This window comes from Cloeon dipterum, chromosome X (assembly GCF_949628265.1).
Source record: "Cloeon dipterum chromosome X, ieCloDipt1.1, whole genome shotgun sequence".
Taxonomy (NCBI): domain Eukaryota; kingdom Metazoa; phylum Arthropoda; class Insecta; order Ephemeroptera; family Baetidae; genus Cloeon; species Cloeon dipterum.
Genome location: NC_088790.1, coordinates 3,003,687 through 3,024,757, shown reverse-complemented (window position 1 = coordinate 3,024,757; position 21,071 = coordinate 3,003,687). Strand labels below are relative to the sequence as shown.

The window sequence follows — 21,071 nt, the reverse complement described above, 5'->3', positions numbered from 1 at the left end:
CATTCATCCAACACTGGGCACAAGAGGGACGAAAATAATGGCCGCATTGAGAAGGAATTTTAGCGATGCGTTAATATCATGCGGAAAATTGGTGTCTCTCCCCGCATCAATCAGTATATTATATTAAATGTATATATAGAAGTCGTGAGACTCTTTAGCCTCCGACTCAGGGCCAAGACAGCACAATAGAGCCCGATATAATAATTAAAAAATTGAAAATTCGATAATAAACTTAAATAAAAATAGTACAACTCTATTTTGAGGAAATTAAAATAAATATATTTTTTACACAGCGAAGCCATTATAAAATATACATTTTTTCATTATAATTTGTTCTCTGCCGCGGCCGGTAAATTATGTGTCACCTGTGGTAGCAGTGGAAATAATCGAAAAGTGCAGTGGAAAAAAATCAAAGCCACCGGCCCCTCAAACCAATAATTATTTAACTACATAATTTATAGTTTTCCAGCGACGCCAGCCAGCCTGATTCAGCCTGCCGCCGCCCAAGACCCTTAAACAACAAAAAATTGCTGGCTCGCTAATATAAAAGTATAGTTATTAGCTCATGTTCAGTTATTTCTCTTAGGCGCGACAAAATGAAGACCAGAAAAAATATTTTGACACTTTGAAAGTTCTGATCGAGGGAAATTGAACATATTTTGGGGCTTCATAGTTCATTGATGCATTAAAATGATAATAACAATTTCATTTTTAGAAACTAAAAAGCAATTTATAAACCGAAAACTATCTCACTTTATTACACAGAGGCTTGCATTACAGAGATAAAATCATAATTATTGTCTGAATAATTAAGTTATCAATATTAATATGTATCTTTCAAGCAAAAAGTGACATTGCTTCTTGTTTGACCAGCATTTTAAGGAATGACAATTATTACCCTCAAGAGCCAGTCATAAATTTTTAAATTTAAATCTACACCACACATTCTATGTTAACAATTCAGAACTTTTGTAGCAGATTAAAATAAAGAACGGAAAAATCTGACTTAAATTCACACAATTTCGTTAAGATAGTAAAAGAAGCGGGATCAAGAAACTTAGCTTCTAAACGAAGAACATGGGGTGTTTCTGGATGAACTGCTGCATTGTCTCATTCAGCTTGACGCTCTCCCGATTCAGAGCCGCTTCGTTATTGATGTCAACAGTGGAACGCCTGCGAAAATTCTGGGTAAAATCGTGGAGCAGCAAACATACATAAAACCTATTATTCCAAAATTTCAATTGGTAAATTATTTAAAGAACGAAAAATGATAGTTAAATAAAAAGCGTAAATCAATACGTATGTTTAAAGTGAAAATAAGAGCTGGATGATGTTGGCATTTGCTGACTTACCCCTCGTTATAGTAGTGCTTGGCGCGGAAGGCGGCAAGGTGTGCGTAGTAAGTTGGCGCAGGGTAGGAGACGCTGCGGTTGCACCTGGTGTACAGATGGCACAGGTAGAAGGTGAGCTGCTCCACCTCGTCCGCAGTCATGTTGGCGTCGTCGTACAACACCTTGTACTTGGTCGGCCGAGACGTGCCCTAAAAATGAAATATTAGTTTGGGATCTTTATATTATTAAATTAGGATTAACTATACCTGGATGCTCTGGTGGCTGACTAGGTAAAAGTCCATGTCCCTCGGGTGCGTGATGGTGTTGTCCACCACGAAGCCAGCAGGCACGTTTCCGTTCCTATCAGCCAATTTATCTCTTTGGTCTGGAAAGAACCGGGTGTGGTGTCGCTTCTGCACCACCAAAAACGTGATTTGCGGTTGATACGTCTGCCCGATGGTTCTGCACGCCTTGCGAATGGCTGACAGTTCGCAGCGAAGCACCTTTGAAGAACGAGAGGTTAGAAACTCAAACTCGAGCCAATTTACAATTTTAATACCATGGCGAACTGTCCATCGCTGACGCCATCCCTGAAGAAGATGATGCGGTTTGGGAATTTTCCGCCATTCTTGGACGCAAAGTACTTGAGGTGCGCCAACGTAATGTTCTCCATGTCCAGGATTTCCTCCACTCTGGGCGGCTGCAGCCGCCACTGCATGTTGAACTTGAACACGTCTTCCTTGTCGTGGCTAGCAGTCACCTTTAAACAAAGAGAAAAATGATTTCATGGGAAAATATGGAAATTAACAAACAAAACTCACGGCTGCGACTGAGGGGCAAGTCTTGGAGTCTGGTGGCGGGTGCGTGACGTCTGCTCCCATGATCATCACGATCTGATTGAAGCAGGGCGGCCTGAATAGTATAGAATACATTATCACTCAAAACAGAGCCTCGTTTGTGAGTCAAACCTGCTGTCCTTGTGCAGGCTGTGGTTCTTGCCATCTAACTTGGAATTGATTTTAAGAAGGATGTTGGTGACAGTCGACTTGTCGAGCTTCCTCAACGTCCTCTGTCGAATGCACTGGGTCAGCATTTTCCACTTCAGCTCCAGTACTTGCTTCACCACGGCTGCGAAAAAATAATATAAGTGCCTTGATCTATAATTTTTCCCCTGAGGCTTACGGTATGGACTTTGTCCAGAGACATAGTCTGGAATGAGGACGACAGCCAGGTCAAAGGGGCCTTCCCTAGCTTTGTTTTCCAGGAATTGGGTCAAGTCGCGAATGGAGTTCAGCCTCCGCTCGCTCCTAATGATTTTTGGTCTTTCGTCAAAAGTCATGCCGAGGCTGGCTCCAGTCATAGCCAACTGACTTGTCAATTTCCTTAAAATGTTTAATAAAATTTTACGCAACGAGAAATTCAAATTTGGGATAAATGTTTTGGTTTTAAACTTCCGTCCATTATATTATATTCCATGTGACATAATTAAGACAGGATCTTACTGAATGTCTCTGTCAGCTCCACAGAGATCAACGATGGCCCAGTTCTGCACAGCTCTGGCGGCCACCTGGAACTTCTCCCTGTCCATGTTCCATTCGCCGTTCCTGACCCTGATCTGCTGCTCCGACCTGTACTTGAGGGCGGGTGGAGGCAGCACTCTGCCTGTCACCTGAGTCATCGCCGCCTGAACATTGATACCGAATTCCTCGAGACATTTGTCCTCATTCAATCTCAGGCTCTTGAACTGAAAACGACTGATTAATTTTTTGGATCATTTTAAATCTCATTTCCAACTGACGGCGTCTAAGATCTTGGCTTTGCGGACGTTCGGCTTGGTGGCTGCTTCTCTGACCATGACCCTGGTCTGTTCCTCATTCAGCTTTTTGACTGTCGCCTGATTTGGAGCTACTCGACAAAGCTGATACACAATTATTAGTTTAAAACTTTTGATAACTTGAAAAACTTAGAACTCACTTCCATGGGCACCAAGATATTCCTGTCCTTGCTTCCCACGTGCAGACAGGGCCAGTTGGGAAAACGGATTCTGTATCGTCTCTCTTTGGCAAAGTACTCTGCCACGGTCATCACTTTCTTCTGTCCTTTTTCGTCCTCGTGAGTGAATCTGCGAATATTAAATATGCAACTAGTGCATACCATTCTTAAAAAAATTGAACCCACCTGTGTTCAAGAGGTCCAGCAACAACGTTATTCACTCTGTAAACCCTTTTGGAGTTGGCAATGTTTGGAACCTCGTACTCAACCTTGAGACCTGTACACAAAACGCTTTTCAATTCAGAGATTATAAAATCAAAGACGAAACTAAACCTTTGAGAAAGTTACAAAGCTGCTCATCAAGGAAACGTTTGGTGCCGTACTGGTACTCAGTCTCAGGGTTGAAACGCGGTGGCGGAGGCTGGTTGAATTTTGGTGGGGGAGTCCCCAGGTCGGCAACCAGGTCTCGCACCCATTGAGCACGCGGAAAACCCTTGTGGGCCACTGTCATCCATCAAAAATTAAATTTTTTCTTGGTTTTTAACAAAAATATACCGTCCACATTGAGGAAGACCCTTCCAGTGCCAAGGGTGGCGCTTTGGAAGACGCCGTACCAAAGGTCCATGCCACCTCCAAGGCTCTTTGGATTTTTAGGAGGGAAGAAAAAGCTGCGGCCCACTTGCAAGAATCTGAACCATTTTCTGTATATAAATTAATTATTTTAAAAAATTAGTTTACAAACCCGGTCATGCCAGAGTTGCGCAAGACGACGTCGATGGCCTGGATGGCCAGTTGGGGAAATTGGACTGTGTTCTTGTTGCGCATGAAATCGCCAATTTCAGACAGGCTCACTTTGTTCACCTCTTTCACCGTGATCCGCAGTTTGGCGGTTTCTGCTTGGCCAAACTGGTCGAAACGATCTTCATTTCTCACGGCCACCTCCGCGGTCAACTAAAATTAAAAATGCGTATATTAGTTGAAATAGGATACATGCAATAAATTTGTTAATTTTCACTACAATAAGTTTCACCATAAAAAATTAATTTTCAATAATTTATTGACTCCTCGCAATACCTACCGGCCCATTAATCAGTTTTTGTCCGCAGCTGAAGAGTAATTTGCTGCCGTCAAATGCAGGGTGCCGATCGGGCCACATTCTCTCACCAAACGCGTACATGCCGCGCCTGCGATACACGAAAAATATACAGTAAAACCGTACTGCGTTTTACTATAAGAAAAAGATACTTTAAGTATTTCTTGGGACAGTCCTTCAGCGTGTTATCCTTCTCACTGATCAATTTAATGTCCACGTCGTACTCTGTGATGTCCATTTGCTTATTCCTAACCATGATCTCAAAGTGGTTTGTCACCACATTCATTGGAGTGCCGCGGGTCCCTAGTCCAGTTCGAGCAGGATATTTGAATTTGGCTAAGGCACTGAATTATGGAGATTTTATGGCTCAAGATATTTTTTGTTTTCAAAAATGATTATTGAACCTGGTGGTGCTACTGGGCGTAGACGCCTGACTGCTGGCGGTGCTGGACGACTGTCCGGCCGGCGTAGAAGACTGGCTGTCTCTGGGCGTGGTCGCCGCGGACGACGAGCACGAGCTGCTGGACGCCGGCGAGCCCTTGGACATGTTCCCGCCGACCTGGCCTCGCCCCGCCTGCACGGGACTCGACTTGTCGATGTCGATCTGCAGCCGACCCACTGCTGGAAATTCGTCATCCTTTTTCTGTTGCTGGCCTCGCCCTGGACAAAATTTACATAAAAATCGTATTCGAGGTAGAGAATCAGTTGAAAGAATTTTCTGCATGTTATATACATGATACATAGGGGTTAATTGTAATAAACCCCGTGATTGTAAAATAATATATATGTATCATAATGCATTGCGTAATCTGTACATACATACCACGGCCTCTTCCTCTTCCTCTGCCACCCATGGTTGTCCTCGATGAGAAAGAATAAAAATTCTTTCAAGTGGAGTCCGAGAGTTCGTGTCCCAGTCAAATTTTTAGCAAGAATTGTTTTTAACTAAAACCGTCACGTATTCACGGCAGCGGCAGCAGGCTGCAGGAGGCCAATGAAAAAAGCAAAGAGAATGCACTCATAATCAGCTCCGCAACGCAGTCGAGTTGGAAGATAAAGTCGTAACGCTGAATAAGTCTAACAGGTTTAGCGTGACGTGACGTATGTATACGTATTGAATGTCAAAGGAAGAGCAGAAATCTGAAAATTCTTTCCTTCGCAAAGTCAGTGTCGCTTGTAATTTCTCGGTTTGCGGTTTGACGGTTATGATTATGAACCAAACAGTCGTGGGGGTGGGGAGGTTTCGTATGCCAGTGAGATTCGCTCTTGCTTGCAAGGCCAACAAGTACTCGGCAGTTACAAAAATAACTGGCAGTTTCATTCGATAAACCGGTGATATGGAAAGCGATTGTTCACCGCCATTTTTGGTACTTCCCCAAAACGCACAGGCGTAGGCAACGTGTACAAACATGAAGCAACACACATTTTAGTGTGTCATGAATATTTTTTAGCTATGCAGTGCATAGGCATGTAAGTGGGTCAAGGGCCACATGAGGTGTTAAAAAAGGCAGGAAGGGAAATATCCTAAATATCAATTTTCCTTTTCAAATTTCCCTTTGGTAGCTATCATTTCGAATTTCGATTATTTCAGTGTTTAGGCATGCCGCCTGCTCGCTTTGGGGAGCGCAAGCACACGGACGCATGCGTACTAGCGACCCCCGCGTGGTGTGTGGCGTGTGCTATTCTAGTACCACACGAATCTACGGCATGGGTTAAATCAAATGGGAAATTGGGACCCATCAGCGATCTCCAAACGGAATCTTCTCGTGAATGTGACAGCGACTTCACTTTTAATTATTGTTCCGGTACAGTTATTGATTGAAATAAGGTTTACTCAACTGATTGTGAATACGTCTGCCTAAACGCTGAATTAAAAATTATAAAAATATGATGCAAAAATATATTTTGGTAAGGGAAATTGTCGTGATCGTCGCGTTTAATGTGCGTAGACCGCTCAACAAACACCCATATTTTTACTCTCCAATTGATTCATTGATTGTTGCAACAAGGAAATTTGTTTTGTTTGTTGAGCTATCATTAAATACAAGTGAGTGAGTTACAAAGTGATCGAATTTCTACAAAATGAAGATCTCCACTATTTTTAACTATCCCAAGTCTTGGATCTCGAATGAAGAGTATTAACTGCCAAGTAAATCACTTTTTCTATTAAAATAAAAACTACTAAAATTAATAATTATATTGTTACTTTTGCTTTACAAATTTGGTCAAGAGGTTGTTATAACCATTAACGGCTTATGTTGATTGTATTCTAGTCTCACCAATTTATATAACAGATGGTAATATTTTAAATTAAGTAAATTAGTTTGACCTTTCTAGTTCAATTAAAATTAAACGTTTGCTATCCGTGCCTCCAAGAGGGTCCGAATTGAAATGACAATTACTATTCCATGTAATAGAGCAGGTCGATATTCAATTTGTTGGGCATTCCAAGCAAATTCCTCGGCGGACGTAGAAGCAATCCGTCTCTCTCTCTCTCTTGAGATCGGTCATTTTTCCCCGTCGGCCCGCACGAGAGGCAAAGTTAAGCAGCGTGTTCTGCGGCGCTGCAGCTTTTCCAGGGGGCGTGAAATGACTTAGCGAGACGAGTGCTGAATTTCCGATTCGGCTCGGGACTCGGGATGCAGCTCGCTGTGCTCAAAAGGGCCCCCAATTCCATGTAATGCGCCTACACGCACAGACGCAGGCGAGTGCTGTGTGCGATCTCGCAATGAATGGCCCGCCATTCAATCGGCACAGCCTATTGATTGTCCCATTAGACCAGATTTCCCGCTGCGAGAAGGGCCAGTTGTGCTCCTTGAATGGCACTCGGCGGCCCGACTGCCATTTCCTTAATCATACGCTGACGCTCGCTTTGATTCGCGTTTTACTTTGCCGATTCAATTGACACAAAACAAGCAGCAAAATTAATGCCGGGCAATTTTCACTCTACTTCTATCTACAAATGCAAGCAGGCTGCTAATGGTCTTTTCGTCGTGAAATTGATAAATGCTTCATTCTTAGATTCAACAATTTGATTAATTAAATTTAACGATTATTGGTTGCAGTCGTTTTTTGGCTCTGGATTTTTGCAACATTCCTTTACATACTCTTCAAATTTTATGTTCAAATATGCTCATTTTAAACACGGAAAATCGACAATTTTTGTATAATGCCCCTAAATGGCAAGATTTATAGTCTCCATTTTACAGTACAACTTAAGTTTACTGTCAAAGTGACAGAAATTACATAGTTAGCTTTTATATTCTTTTTGCTCTTTCGATCTTTGCCAACATTGCCAAATAATTTTTTTATTTTACATTTTGCACCTCTAAATCTCGGCTTCTAACTGTCAAGAATAACAAAAAATACACACGATTCAACTCGTCTCGACCTCCTCTAGATAGTCACTGGGTTTTGAGGGTGAAAAATCACGTTTTTACTTTTCAATTTAAAGGATGGAGGTAGAAATAAATTTCATGGGGGTTGATGGGAAATCAGATCAACCCCAAAAATACATTGGCTTGGTGAGGTTGAGACGAGTCGAACGGTGTGTAGTTTTTGCAATTCTGACTGTTAGAACCCGAGATTAGGTGGTTGCAATATTAGAAAAAATAAAAAATTCGTTACAATATATGCAAACAGTTTGTGCCACTCGTCGTGGATATTACATATATATCAAGAGGAAAAAATTGAAAATGGTTTTAGGCATTCAATCGCTAAGGAAAAACATGTTGCACAGTGGCTGGGATTCGTCGCTGCCACGGTGAAATGGGTTATTTCTCACACACGAGGCTTACTTTTTTTAGGAAATCATGCTTGAACACAAGTTTTATGCCAAACTTAACTAATTGGACGATTTTGGAATATTAAGACGATTTAAAATGTGGTTTAACAGGGTTAAAATTGTAAGATTCGTGCTCTCGAAGATCATATAAGCTCAGAAAAAATGGTCTAAACAAACTTGAACGCTGTCTGACTGTTGAAAACATCTGTAAACAGTCGCGAAATTTTAAAGGCTAAAATATTAAAATATTGGAAGAGTGAGAGAAAAATCATTATTTTAAGCAGTTTGTCCCTTTTTAGCTACAACAATTTTTTATTTTAAATTGTGATGTAGGTTATTTTTATTTTATTTATATTTTCCTTCCAAATCCTATATTTTTAAAATTTTATATATCAGTATACTGGAAAAATAAATCCTCATTCCATCTAGATTTTATTCCATAATTCCTTTGCAGATAAAATTGAATTTTTAACATTATTGTATCCCTCATTATTATCTACATTTTATTTCTTCCACTCTTGCACGCGGCCTCTAGACAGACTCTCATTGCTTACACATCTGATTTGCAAGCCTTAATTTCGATCTGAGAAAAGGAAACGTGAAGAGGACGGCTGCTGGCATGTGTGTATTTGATGACGTGTCCATTTTGCGCAACCAAATTGGAAATTGGCATCGGCCGTGTCTGCTGCATTGGACGGAGGCTTTGGCCGGAGAGCCGCGGGCAATAGCGTCGTCGTTTTTCATGCCCGCAAACGTCTGGGTAGACATCGAATACAAACGGCCAAAGAGAGAGAGAGAGAGAGAGAAGAAAATCCTGCTGCGCGCAATATATAATATTGAGAGCGAGCGAACGAACGAGTGCCGTGTGTGTATTTTTCACTTGATCTTCTTTTATGAGTTTCCATGGTGACAGCTGGACCAAAGCGCGCGCGTTCCGCAGCAAAAAGCCGGCCGTCCGTCCGTCCGTTCGCTCGGCGCTTATCACGGGCGCCGAAAGTGGCGCAGCCAGATTTCTCGGCGGATAATCAGCAAGGATTTGGCAAACGCGTTCTCGCCGCCCCATATTTCGCCTGCCTCTCCGTGTTATTTGCATTAATGGCCCGCTTTATTGCGAGGCCGGATTGTTTGCGGATGCGAATATTTTTGGACTTGCGCTTTGTCCGGTCGGAATTTATAGGAGCACATTGGAAATTTACGCCGTGTAATTACATCGAAATAAAATTGCTGCTTGTTTGGCTCAGAAATTTGTTCCAGAGTTCAGCGAATGGGACTTTAGATAGAATAGATTTTTATTTGGTTTTCAGCATGCACACGATAAAGTTATACACCAATCGTGTACATCCAATTGCAAATATATACACACAAATACCTAATGCAGAAAAACTGTTGATTATTTTTGGGTGGTATCAGATATACTTCGAATTTATAAACTGGCCAAAGAATTTGCATGAAATTTGAGTGATTTTCCGGATTTTTGTCAATTTTTTTCTTGGTTTTACGGGACGTTTTTGGTGAATTTTGAGAAGTTAGGGTGCGCGTTGAGCTCCTCTTGACAAACCCGATCGAATGAACACCAAATTTAAGGTCATCAGGCAAGGTCACCTAGGGTCATTTTCGAAAATTTCAGGGTTTATTTGGTATTTTGAAAATTTTAAAACTTGAAACGCCCCTTAAAAGTGGTTACAGGGTACTTGTGAACTTGAGGGAAAACTTCAAGGGGGTGCTCGCCTTTGTTTTCGAGTTATTCAATTTTGAATTTTGATTTTTTTGCATATATGCAAATGTTATGAGCTCCAAATCTCGGGTTCTAACGGTCAGAAATGCAAAAACTGCACACCATTCGACTTGGCTTCACTCCCCCTAGCGAGATGAATAGTTTTGGGGGTACTCACCCTCAACCCCTATTTATATCCCCCTTGTCAAAAAGTGAGTATTTGTATTTAAGCATTTTTTCCCCGGAATTTTAAAATTTAAACCCACTGTTTTGAACACAGGTAAAGGGAAATAATGCAGGATGCTTAAAAAATGGCATCGTCCTGCGAGCCGTGATAATATTTAGCTCATTAACTTAACCGGCGCCGACGATCATAAAAAAATTAAAGATAATGAAATGTAGTGGCATTTTCCTTCATTTTCAAATTAGAAGCAAATTAATATAACAATTAAAATATAGAAAACCCACAGTCTAAAATTTGATTTAAAAATAACACAATTAACCTCTTAATTTTTTATTTTTCTGTAAAAGAACTACGATCCTCATCATCGTTTCACAGACGAAATTCGGGAAAAACCGTCTGCTCCCACGTGATTGGCGCTCTGATTACAGTCCACTCAAGAGCTGAATCGCGGAGTAAACGGCGGCAACTCTTTCACTGGCTGCGAGATGAGGATTTATCCGCTCTTGGTGGTCGAGTTACAAAGTCGAGTGGAGCGAGCCCTCGCGCTCAAGGGGGCCCTGGGGGATCGCTCGCCCGCCCGCCCGCTCGCACGCAGCGCGGTGGTGGTTCATCCCGAACGGCTTTACTTTTTACTCTGGCTCTCACCCCAGGCCGGCAGCACTACTTGACACCAAGCACAAGACGCACGCCGCCTTCTCGTCAGCAGACGGCGAAGAGGGAAAGGGCGGAGCAGTGACGGAGCCAAAATAACTGGAACGGCCAAATTGGACGCCCAGCTGGCAAATCGGCGAAAAAACGAACGTACGTGCGCGCCGGCAAATATGCAACCCCGGGGGCGCGAGAGCTGGTGCCAAATGATTTAGACGACTGTGTTAGACGGAATTGACTCTCACCCCTGCGCTTTCGCGGCAGCGCGGCGGGCGCGCCAAATCGAGTGAATCGTTTCGAAAGACTTGACTCCGCCACCGCGCTGCTTCCTTCTTTTTCACCCTTCGGCTGGCGTGCCGTTTCGCGTCTGCTGATCCTGCCCAGATTGGAATACTATATTCATGCGAAAACAGTATTTCTCTTTAGTGGGGGGCTAATAAAGTGCACGTTAGACGCCACGGATCGATTTCTGCTGCATTTTATCAATTTTTATAGGGATTGGACCATTTTTTCTATGCGTCTCAGTTCTATATTTAGGTTCGAGGCACGAATTGAGCGCGTGTTTTGCATTTTTAAGACGTTTGAGTGTTACATAAAGCGTTATGCACGTATATAACAGGCATTTTAGCACGTTTAATAGGTGTTCTTGCGTGCTAAATAAGCGTTCTCGCACGATAATAATTGTTTTTGCACGTTAAATAGGCGTTCTTGCACTTTGCATGTGAAGTATAAAATTGTGCTTTATTGCCGTATTTTTTAATTAAACAGTGAATAATGTGTGAAAAATGGTCCATTTTGAAGTTTTTGAAAAATCTTCAAACGTCCAAATCTCATCTTCTAGCGGTCAGATTTTCAGAAAGTGCACACCGTTAGACTCATCTAATCCTCCCTTAGGTAGCCAAAGTATACCGAGAGCTCCAACCCTTTTCCCACCCTAAAAACCTCATATTGTATTAATTTTTATTGTTTGCACCACAATTCGCAATGGTGTAAATCGCCTTGAAAATACTTCAGTGCATCATGAGACATGAAAAAATAGAACGGCATTAAATTTTTGTAAATGGGAATCTTCGAACCCGAGATTTAGTTTTTTATGACGAAAGACTCTGAAAAAATAAGTCGTTTTTCACCAAATCGTAACTTCTAAGCGTCAGAAATGCAAAAACTGCTCACCATTCAACTCGCCATGACCTCCCCTAGATATCCGAGGCAATTTAAGGGTGCCAACCCCATCAACCCGATTTCTACCTCTCCAAAATTGTAAAAAGGAATTTTTCGCCAGTTTGTAAAAGCTTACCATCAAGTTTATTGCATTATTTCCTTTCTTGATGGGGATGAAAAAGGGGTTAATTATAATTACGAGTCTAATGGTGTGCAGTTTTATGGCGTTTATTCCATTTCAAATAGATATAGATTGAATAAGTGTTTCCAATTATTTTTTGTTTACTCTCGCTTGAAACGGCAATCAAGCGGTGAAATGTGCAAATAGAGTAGTTGTTCCGATCAATAATAATTCGGTTACACGCACGCGATATATATATGCATGATAACTACTGTGCAAAGATGGGGGGAGAGAGAGAGAAACAAAGCGAGAGTGTGATTACAGATTGTGTTTGCTTGAATTGGCTTGGCTGCGCGGTGGTCGAAAAGCGGGAAATTGATTAAATCGCTGCGCCTGCCGCCGTGGCAATAGAATATGCGAAACTCATTCATAATCGAGCAAGCGACTTCCATTAAATTAGCCCATTGATCCGCGAGTGCCTGGTTAAATAAAGCACGCGAGTGCTGTCGGACGTGCAAAATTACCAGCGGTGCACAAAGGGAAGAGGGATGAAACACAAACTCTGCATTTGTAACAATGTTGCCTCGCTTGTCATGTTCCACAGCGAAAAATGGCTGCATAATTGGCATGAATATTATAATATAATGTTATCCACGAGGATAAAAAGGAGTGGGATGTTGTGTGCGGCGCGTTATTTTTCTATTTAGCCGGAATAGAACAGTGCAGAGCGTGTAATTATTAAAATTCTCATGAATGCGGAATGTTTATTTTCGATTTTTGCTGAATTTTGAAAAAGTAATAACTTATTTTGAAAGTTAATGCATGCGTTGAACTCCTCTCATCAAGCCCTATAGAATGCACACCAAATTTTAGGTCGTCAATCAAGGTCAAAGGTCACCAAGGGTCATTTTCGCAAATTTCCGAGTGCTTGTTTTTTTTTAAATTTTTTAAAAATCTGAAATGCCCCTAAAAAGTGGTCTCAGAGTGTTTGTGATCATGTGTGAATATTTCAAGGTGGTTTTTGGCTTCGTTTTCGAGAAATCCAAAATTTAATTTCGAAAAACTCAAATCTTTGAATTTTTGCTAATGTTGAGAGCGCCAAATCTCGGGTTCTAATAGTCAGAAATGCAGAAACTGCACACCGTTCGACTTGGCTTGACTTCCCCTGGTAAGCTGAATAGTTTTGGGGGGGGGTACTCACCCTCAACCCCTATTCATCCCCCTTGTCGAAAATGAATATTTTAAACTGTCATGATATTTGTTAATTTTTATCTGGAATTTTAAATTGGACACTCCTGTTTTGAACACACGAAGAGGGTAGTAAAACAGAGTGATTTAACCTATTATTTAATTTTGTAAAAATAAAATCAACAAACAGACGTATTCTCTTGCAAAAAAAAACTTCCAAAATTTACTGCCCTCTACTGATTATTTTAATAAGAATTATTGAGTTGGAAGAACTGGCTCTTGCTTTTATGTGGCCTCTTATTCAGCGATATTCACGGGCCGAGAGAGCCTAGCTTTTCAGCCTGCAACCAAAGCAAATAATGACCCTTCCTAACAATCGGAACGCTGGGCTGCATTGCGGTTTGCTAGCGTTTCAGACAAGATCCATCTCCGTCGGTCAAAGGGAAAACATCTTGAGCAAAGGCTGGGATTCGCTATGCAAGCCTCAATCAACACAATGCGAAGAAGCCGGCCTGCTTTTTAATTAATATGATACGACTCGCAGGCCGGCGGATTGATCTTGATATGCGAGACTTGAAAGGGATTTTAAATCAAAAGCGGGCCAAATTCCAAAAGTAAACTTGCAGGCCAGCCTTTCATTTGATAGCGAGATCCTTTCCCTCAAGGAAAAGGTGCTCTTTTCGTATTTGAAATATCAAACGAGTTTGCAGCAGGCCTTTTGGAGGCCGCACGCGCGATGCGCGATCGCCTCCCTCGTCAACAGGCAAATTGAATTTTTGCCCTGATGACGCTGCGATATTGCAATTACGCTAAACAAACAGGCGCGCACGCCAAAGGCACGTTTAATTCTACATGCACGCGCGCGCGCGCGCTCGCCAACATGATTTATCACCGTGCCATTTTTGTGCCGCATTTGAACGGTTTATTTGCTGGATTACTCCTGTTGTTTGCGCCGCTTAATTTGATTTGCCGCCGAAATCGGTGCTTCAGAGCCGATTTTGCGTTAGCGAGACTGAAATTTGTGTAAAAGGTTTGCGTTTATGTTTTTTTAAAGCTGACAGAAACTAATTTATAGCATGCATGATTTTATTTTTAATCTTGTTGCCATAATTTGTTTGCTTTGCCTGAAGTTTGAAAGGATATCAATGAAAATGATTTGCATGTTTGTGGCCTAAGTTAGCGGTAGAAAAGGCTCATTCGATGCTTTGACAATTATTTGCAATATCTAATAAACAGATTTTCCTTATGACAATTATGAAATTAGGTCTTTAGAAAAGGATTTCGGAATTGTAAAAATGTACATAAAACACGATTTTTCGTTTTTGGGTATTTTACACTTCCAAACCTCGGGTTCTAACCGTCGGAATTGCAAAAACTAACCACCGTTACACTCGTCTTGACCAACCCTAACGAGATGAAGGGTTAAGGGGGTGCTTAAATCCACCCCTTTCAACTTCATGCTAAAATTCCAGTAATATTCAAGTTTTTACTATTTCATGAGGTTTACAATTGTATAGTAATTTAGGGGTGGGGGTTCAGCATCCCTAAACCCTTTGGCTATCTAGGGGAGGTTGAGACGAGTTGAATGGTTGGTAGTTTTTGCAATTCTGATGGTAAGAACCTGAGATTCGGCAGTTACAATATTTTAAATACACAAAATAAGAAAAAAACTTGTTTTTCCAGTTTTGAGGTGCAGTTTCACGAAATCAGACAGAAAGTTCACTCTGAAAATTCCATAAAAGTTTACTGATGTTATATGACAACTTTTAAACACATTTTCAAAATTCTAAAATCTGTCGCTTATTTTTAAAATATTAAAATTAACAGTTCTGACCTTTGATCTTGACCTAGTACATTGAATTTAGTGTTATTTCAATTGAACTTAGCGAGATAAATCCTAAGAACACCTTTTTTGACATTACATCAAGAGGAGATGAGATACTGAGGTTTCAAAATTTCCTCAAACCCCGTAAAAATAAATATTATAATGTATATGACGCAATTTACAATTAAAAAAATATTTCTACGGTGTAAATTTCATAGAGTTGGCTAAGAGTTGGAATAAGAATGTTTTTTTACCTTCATTTGATTTTTTACCTGATTTCAAATCTATTTCCTACTTTTTTTTCTTTGCATAAATGTAGCAATTTATGCTGTGCTACATGCAGAAGTATGTCGCAACTAACTGTGCAAAGTGCATCGGGAGTCGTTCCATTTTATTGATTAAAAAGTGCAATATTTTTTACAAAACTGCTAGAAAGTGATGGCAATCCATTTAGGCTGACTGCGTGCTGTGCTACATATAAAATGTAGCGCGGGGGTTGTTTTCCATTCCTCAGCCTCGTGCGCAGAGGTGCACTTGTCATGATATATGGCCACACTCACGCACATTGAAAAATAAATATCTCCCGCGCACTAACACAAACACACACACACGGCAAGCGAAATATTAATATACCTGCTTCTCCCTAGCGAGTGGGTTGGCGGCACGCGCTCTGCTTTTGCTGCTTTTTACGCGACGCTCCGCCGGGATAAGAAATGATTTCGCAAACAAGTTGTCGTTTTATTGCACTCTGAATTGTTTCAATCGGTCTTGCCAGTGCGCTGGGAAGAGACTACTCTTATTTGTTTATACGTGTGTATGTATATTTATTCATCTCGGGGAAATTTTCATTTCTCGGCAGTCTCGTTTCTTTATACATATTTACGCTCGAGGTGATGTGAAATATAAAACTTGTCAACAGGCGCTCGCTCGCTTGCTCGGTGCTGAAGTGAAATATTCTCATATATGCCGCTGCGAATAAACTAAGATAGCGACACCATTAGAGGCGATATGTTGGATCCAATAACACATTTTCCCCCCGCGCGCGCGACTGCGATCATCTGTTTTTGCTGGCATCAGAAGTGCTTTGTGCGAATATTGGAAAATCGTTCTTTTTTGCATCGCTGGCACTGGGGGAGCCTTTTCTCTTCTCTCTTCTTTTTATTGTACCACACAGCTCACAATCAGCACCAATGAATAGCAAGTCTATTCAAAATCATCGAAATTTTTGTATGGGAAACGTCAATATGGTCTAATCTCAAAGGGCAATACAATTCACGACTAAAGGAAAATAAAAATATGCTATTATTTGATAGATACTGCAGAAAGTTTTGTGTGGTTGTTGATCTTGGCGCCATGTAACCTCACATGACAAAACGTGATGAGCTTGTTTTTGCTGCTGAAAAGGGCTTAAATAGCACTGGAATTCCATTTTTTAGAGTTTCAATCGATTCCTGGGGGTCGAATTATATTGGACAGCCCAATCGCTCAGTAAATAATTCGACACGACGTGCCCCAAAAACAGCAGAAACGTAAAAACCATTTTGGCGGCTTTTCGTTTGAACAAGAACGCCGACGACCAACGGCCAATCAGAGAAGGATGAGCGGTCCTCTCTTAATCTTAATGACTAGATCGAGACAACCATTTGCTAGACTTGGACTCGCTTGTTCAGAATGCGCTCATGCCTCGATCTGGCCAATCAGAGAGACCTGCTCTCGTCTCTCTGATTGGTAGAGACGAGAGCAGGTCTCTCTGATTGGTCGCTGGCGTTCTTTTTGCTAGGTTCAGACCAAAAACCGCCAAAGAAACGTTTTTTTATACATTCGTGTTGAATCTGCCTACATAAATCGAAAATCGACTCGGAATCGATTGAAAGCACACTCAACTATAAAATTGTATGAATCTACGAGCAAACATGAATATTTTCCTGTTTTCAACAACAATTCCTGCAGTGCGTGAAGCGGTAAATTGCTGCAGAGATCCACATTAATCAAAATAAACACAGCAGGCCATTCATTTAGGCTTGTTTACAGACCAAAGCAGCTGGAAACTGATTTCTGGCTTGGCTGGCCTGGCTGGCTGGCATCCTAGAGCTCTCCTCTCCACTCGCGAGGCCATGTTTATAAAATGCTTAAATAACATCGCCATTATGGGGATCAAAATGAAATGATGGTGCAACAACCGTTGGCGGCACTTTTACAGCTGCAGCCATTACGGAATGCACACACGCCATTAAAGCGGCGGCGACATGCAGCACGGGCCAGGCAATATTGTGCGATGATCATCATTTTTAAGAGAGCCAGCCAGCGAGCCAGCGCCTTCTGCGTGTAATGCCCGCTCGCTCTGCTGTTTTTCCGGTGATAAAACGGATGCCTCTTCTGGGAATGGATGTCCCGAGCGAGCGAGAGAGCGTAATTGTCGTCGTACACTCGGGCGAATTAAAAGTGGGCCAGCGTGTTTACGCCGTTTTAATTGCGCCCGCGCAAATTTAGGGTCAGCGCTCGTCGAGGAAAAAGATGCGGCCTTAATGAACGCAGCAAAGGAAAAGAAAGGTTTAAAAAGAGGTGACGCGTGGGCTGGGATTCAAATGGACGCATTTTAGCTGCTTTACTGCGAGAATGCAAATGCCGCTCTTGTCGTTGAAAAAAGTTTGCGCAAAAGATTGGCTGTAAAACTCGTGTGGATGCTTCAGACTCGAGGCAGTTTCAGTTTTCCTGCTTGTTTATGGCACGGAAGGGTGGCATTTTGTAGAAAGGAAGGCGAATAAATATAGCTGGCTTTCAGTGAAAAATTTTGCTCTACGAAATTCTACATTTCATTTTCTTAACAGGATGATTTAAAGACATATTCAATTGAATCCTGTATTACAAAAATTCTCACAAAAATGCAAGTCATTATATCCTTAAGGCAGAAGGCGTGGCAAAGTGTCTCAAAGTGCGGGAAAATGGTTAAACTTGACGATTTTTCTAAGAACTTGTGGAAATTTTGAAATGGGGGCGTGGTTTCCTGTAAAATAAAACAAGTAGGCGCGTATGGTAAGTACCTCAAATCGCGGGAAAATCGTTAAATCTAACGTATTTACTAATATTGAGCGGGAAATTTGAAATGTGGGCGAGGTGATTCTTGAAAATATTAAAGAAGGCGTGCCATGTCTCGCAAAAAAGCGCGGGAAAATTGCAAAACGTGACTTTTGTGCTTTGATTTTTAGTTAAATTTATTTTCATTCGATTTTAATTATTTCAATCAATCTGCTGAGAGAGCTAACTAATAAAATGTTAAGATCATTAAATAATTCACAAATTCTTATAGGACCTACTACTCAGCCTCATTTTAGACAATTCCATTAAGCTCCTTAAGTACAAGTACCGAACACTCAACTCAATTAGGGTGTATTCTCAAAATTGTTTTTTTTTTCGGGACGGTGCGGCCGTTAAAGCAGTTCCGCAGTCGAGGTGGAATTCCTCGGGCAATTAGATAAATTAAAGGGGCTTGGATAGGCAACCGGGCGAGCCGATGCGGCGAGCACGTTGCATACCCTGCTCGCACGTTCCCGACCGGCGCAGCCTGTTAAAAAGGTTGTTTATTTTTAACTCGCCACCTCGAGGCGCTCTCTCGCTTTGTCGGCTGGCGTGGCACGCTGCTGCCGCTCTTGGATTAATGAAAATTCCACGTGCATTTGGCTAACAAGCCCTTAATGAAACCACCCCCCTCGGCTCGGCGCCCGCATCTCGAACTTGCCATCTCATCTGCAGCGGCGCGGCGCGGCTAAGCGTGCTTCAAATTACATTTCATGAATTCCAAATGCATTCTGCGACCTTTTTTCTTCCACCGAACCACCCCGGCACCCCCTCTGCCGCGTTTTTTGACCGCGGCACATTGTGACGAGAGGGAACAAAGCCAATTTTACACGCTTTTTTATTTATCGTCCACTTCCCGTTTTGAATTGAATCGGAATCGAATCTAAACTCGCTAAACGATCGGGTTAACAGCCCCGAAAGAGCCGGTAAATAATCCGGAGAGCTAAAAATGCCAGAGGCCCGCGAATTCAGCGGCAGCCATGAATAGACAGAGCCCCGTTTTGCATCGCTTTCATACGAAAGTATTCACGAGGGCTGTCTCGCTAAATTCGCGTTTCTTGCCTTGCCATCAAGTCCCGATGTAGAGCAGCTTAGGCGGGAGCGGCATAAAAAATTCAGGGGCTCGCGGAAGTGCACTGGCAGAAAAGTGGCAAGACGCGATGCTGGAGAGCGAGGAGGAAAAGTTTAAAAGTCTTTAGGGAACATTGAAGGGCGCCCTGATAGTTAAAGTCAACTCAAATTGAAAGTTATTTGATCTTTAAAATGAGCGCCACTGTGTGAGTGTGTGTGTGTGTGTTTTTCTTCTTCTGTGCGCTGAATAAAAAGCTACTCCAGCGAGTCCCAGTGTCAGGCATTACTTTTATTAGTCGGCCGAACGGCGCCGGAGAAGAAACGTCTTAAAGAGGGCCGCTTAATTGGACGTTCAGAATTAATTCTGCTCAGAGCCGTGGAAATGGCAAACTCAATTTGGGGCCGGTTTCAAATCGTACACATCTCATCCAAGAGCAGAACGACAGATATTTCATTAAAGGTTCATTTTTGACAGAGCTAATCGATTCCTCAGAGGTTAATTAGGATAGACAGCCGAATATAACGCCTCCGGAAAGTCGAATCAACGTGCGTAAAATCGGTGAAAACGTAAATATACCGTTACTTTGGCGGTTTTTTGTCTGAATCTAGCTACAATTAGAGAGGGGAGTAACTCTCTGATTGGCTCTTTGACGTAGCACCCTTGACTCACTTCTGCTGGCTGTCGCTGTGGCGCTGCGGTCTCGATCCTAGCACCGATATACGTCCAATCAGAACCGCCCCCTTCTCTGATTGGTTGTGTGGCACTTTCAAACCAAAAACCGCCAAAAAGTATCAGTATTTACATTTCCACCGATTTTTGGCACTTCCAGACGAGCTATTTTGCTACCTATCCTGACACAGGGTTCGTAAAACCCCAAATTTTCCTGGAAAACCCCATTTTCGGAAAAATGTGGAAAAACTCAAAACGGGTGGGTTTTTCCAGCTGTTTATTTTTTTGCAAATAAACAGTGGTGCGTTTTTGTAAAATTGGTGAACCCTGACCCTGAGAAATCGATTGGCATTCTGACAAAAATAAAATTACAATTCTTGTTCAATATTTTATTCAAAGGGAAAAAACGCCCCTTTTCCGCCTCGACGCGCAAAAAATGCTCTTTCCGATGTAAGTATTCCCTCTTTCTTTGAGAGGCACGGTAGCAAATTGGGAAAAGATTCACTCAGGTCGAGCGCACGGCCGTTCCGCGCTCAATAAACAAGTCAAATTTGCCAATCAGCCGGTCCAGTTGGCGAATTTATGGCCTCCGGGCGCTCCTTGTATCAAAGAAAATCCAATAAAAAGTGCTCGGCCACTTTGGGACGAAAGCGAGCCAGAAAAGCAGCCGAGCGAGCCATTTCGCTCTTCTCATTCGAGGTTAGACAGAGGTCCATTTATAAAGGCCGCTCGCTCGCTCGCTCTTTTACTCGCCGCCGCGCCTTTTAGCAGCAAAATATTTGCCTGCTGGCAGCCAAACCGTCTGACATGCAAATTATCAAGAATAAATGGACACGCCGAGTGGATGGTGCGCAGAAAAAGGGCGGTAAGCGCGCTCGTACTTTTTCAGTCTACTGCTTGTCTCGTACGTGTTTGTTTGCCGCTGCAACAGAATCTCTCGGCTGCTTCTTGCGGCGCTCTTTAACTCCATGCAAAATAAATAACTTTTTTCCCTGCTCTGCGCGCGACTCGAGTGGGATCTCGGGTGTCGTCAGAAAAGCGCGAGGGACCAGAATCGTAGGCTGTAAAAATTATTGTAAAATTATATTTATTGCGATTTCAGTGCAAAATTTTTTACTTTTGCTGAGAAATTTAGATAACGCAGAAAGCGTAGTATCTAGATTTAAACCTTTTCACCATTATATGAAGGGTGAAAGGTGTTATAGTTAGGGGTA

At 42.0% G+C, this 21,071-nt stretch overlaps 1 protein-coding gene across 1 annotated transcript; it reads right to left on the bottom strand.

Moving 5' to 3' along the window:
* Positions 1-727: 727 nt before the first annotated feature.
* Positions 728-5,576, bottom strand: LOC135945846 (protein argonaute-2-like). The gene is made up of 18 exons (XM_065493757.1): positions 5,240-5,576; positions 4,821-5,076; positions 4,569-4,760; positions 4,402-4,507; positions 4,066-4,274; positions 3,879-4,012; positions 3,657-3,827; positions 3,510-3,600; positions 3,306-3,453; positions 3,130-3,249; positions 2,834-3,075; positions 2,514-2,713; positions 2,300-2,459; positions 2,153-2,243; positions 1,891-2,091; positions 1,598-1,834; positions 1,353-1,540; positions 728-1,173 (listed from the first exon to the last, which is right to left on the bottom strand). The coding sequence occupies exons 1-18, from the start codon at positions 5,268-5,270 to the stop codon at positions 1,065-1,067; spliced, it is 2,886 nt and encodes a 961-aa protein (XP_065349829.1). The 5' UTR covers positions 5,271-5,576; the 3' UTR covers positions 728-1,064.
* Positions 5,577-21,071: the final 15,495 nt, after the last annotated feature.

Excerpts from the sequence above, each read along its gene's own strand:
- LOC135945846 (XM_065493757.1), bottom strand. The coding sequence starts at position 5,270 with ATGGGTGGCAGAGGAAGAGGAAGAGGCCGTG. Across the intron at positions 3,076-3,129 it reads AAGCCAAGATCTTAGACGCC|TTCAAGAGCCTGAGATTGAA; the intron begins GTCAGTTGGAAA and ends AGTCGTTTTCAG. Across the intron at positions 1,174-1,352 it reads AAGCACTACTATAACGAGGG|GCGTTCCACTGTTGACATCA; the intron begins GTAAGTCAGCAA and ends GAATTTTCGCAG.